Here is a 1,207-nt window from a genome sequence, read left to right on the forward strand (position 1 = left end):
CGCAATAGGCACTAGCTCAATTGCAAGACTGGGGAGTAAAATGAAAGAAGTCTTTTCCCAAGTTGGTGTCACTTCAGTGAATAATAGAACAAACAGTTTCCTTGTGAATGTCACTTATTTATACTTAATAACAACCAGATGACGTTGCTCTACAGCAACAGAAGCAAGTGCGCTTTCTGAGGCTTAAAGAGATCTCTTTGAAGTGATAATATCTAGATTTAACCAAACAATAATAACTACTACTTTGAAGCTTCTGGTGAATACATATAACTACATACATTTTGTTTGATAACACAGGTCAGTTACTGGCAGCATAAAGCTGATGTGGACCTGGGATGAGTGTGACTTTAAAATATTTACAAATTAGACAATATAGAAGCCCTAGCATAAATTTCAATACAGATAATAATAAATCGATTCTTACAAAAATATTACAAATTAGCCTCATCTTATTATAAACAATAATAAAGAAGTGTTGTCAATAATAATGTAGAAAGGAACAAAGTTTGTTGTTAAATCTTTGATGATCCTTTACGCCCTTAACTGGTCGAGGCAGGGAATTCCAGGCTATTGCAGACCAATGTCTTCAATTTAAGTTTTTTTGTTTTTGAAAATAACCAAGTACAGTTAATTTCTACTTTGACAAAAACTTCAAGAGTACTGCACTAAAACATTGCACACTGCTTTCCACAAAATTGCAATCTTTGCTTGTTTTCTTTTTCTAAGAAACTTACCTCAAGTGGGTGTGGACAAGGCCGCTTTTCTCGCAGGAATTGTGCGAGGCGTTGAAGGCTGTCCTTTTTAGGTACCCTCCTCTGCTCAATACCTTCCACTCGAAGTAGAAGCTCTCTCGGGTCTGGTGGGGCAGGTGCAGTGGGCTCGTCTGGCAATGTTTCCTCTGGCACAGTGTGACTGGGTCCTGCTTCACCTTCTGAAGTGGCTGAAGCGGTCAACGTTGCCGTCCGACGTGGCGTGCCCTGTTTCCTTCTCCGCACCATGCCAGACGTGCCACTCGGGCGTCGATCTTTGCTTATGGTAGTCGTTGCACCCACAACGCGGCTTTCCACAGTGGTTCTGGTGGTAATGAAACGGCCCACCAAGCATTGGACTTGCCTCTGCACTGCAGTATCTCTTCTGCTGCTGGTGGGCTGAGGTAAGCCTTGACACTCTGCTCTGGGATCCCAACTGATTTTTAGCTGTGAGGAAT

The 1,207-nt window shown here is 41.9% G+C and overlaps 1 protein-coding gene across 1 annotated transcript in view; it reads right to left on the reverse strand.

Annotated features, from left to right (window-relative positions):
• Nucleotides 1-998, reverse strand: part of LOC137973944 (uncharacterized) — a 3,808-nt gene extending 2,810 nt beyond the window's left edge. The window contains exon 1 of the mRNA XM_068820850.1: nt 735-998. Within this exon, the coding sequence (XP_068676951.1) occupies nt 735-998 (264 nt within the window). The remainder of the gene's footprint in view (nt 1-734) is intronic.
• Nucleotides 999-1,207: the final 209 nt, after the last annotated feature.

The sequence above is a fragment of the Montipora foliosa genome, chromosome 10, assembly GCF_036669935.1.
Source record: "Montipora foliosa isolate CH-2021 chromosome 10, ASM3666993v2, whole genome shotgun sequence".
Taxonomy (NCBI): domain Eukaryota; kingdom Metazoa; phylum Cnidaria; class Anthozoa; order Scleractinia; family Acroporidae; genus Montipora; species Montipora foliosa.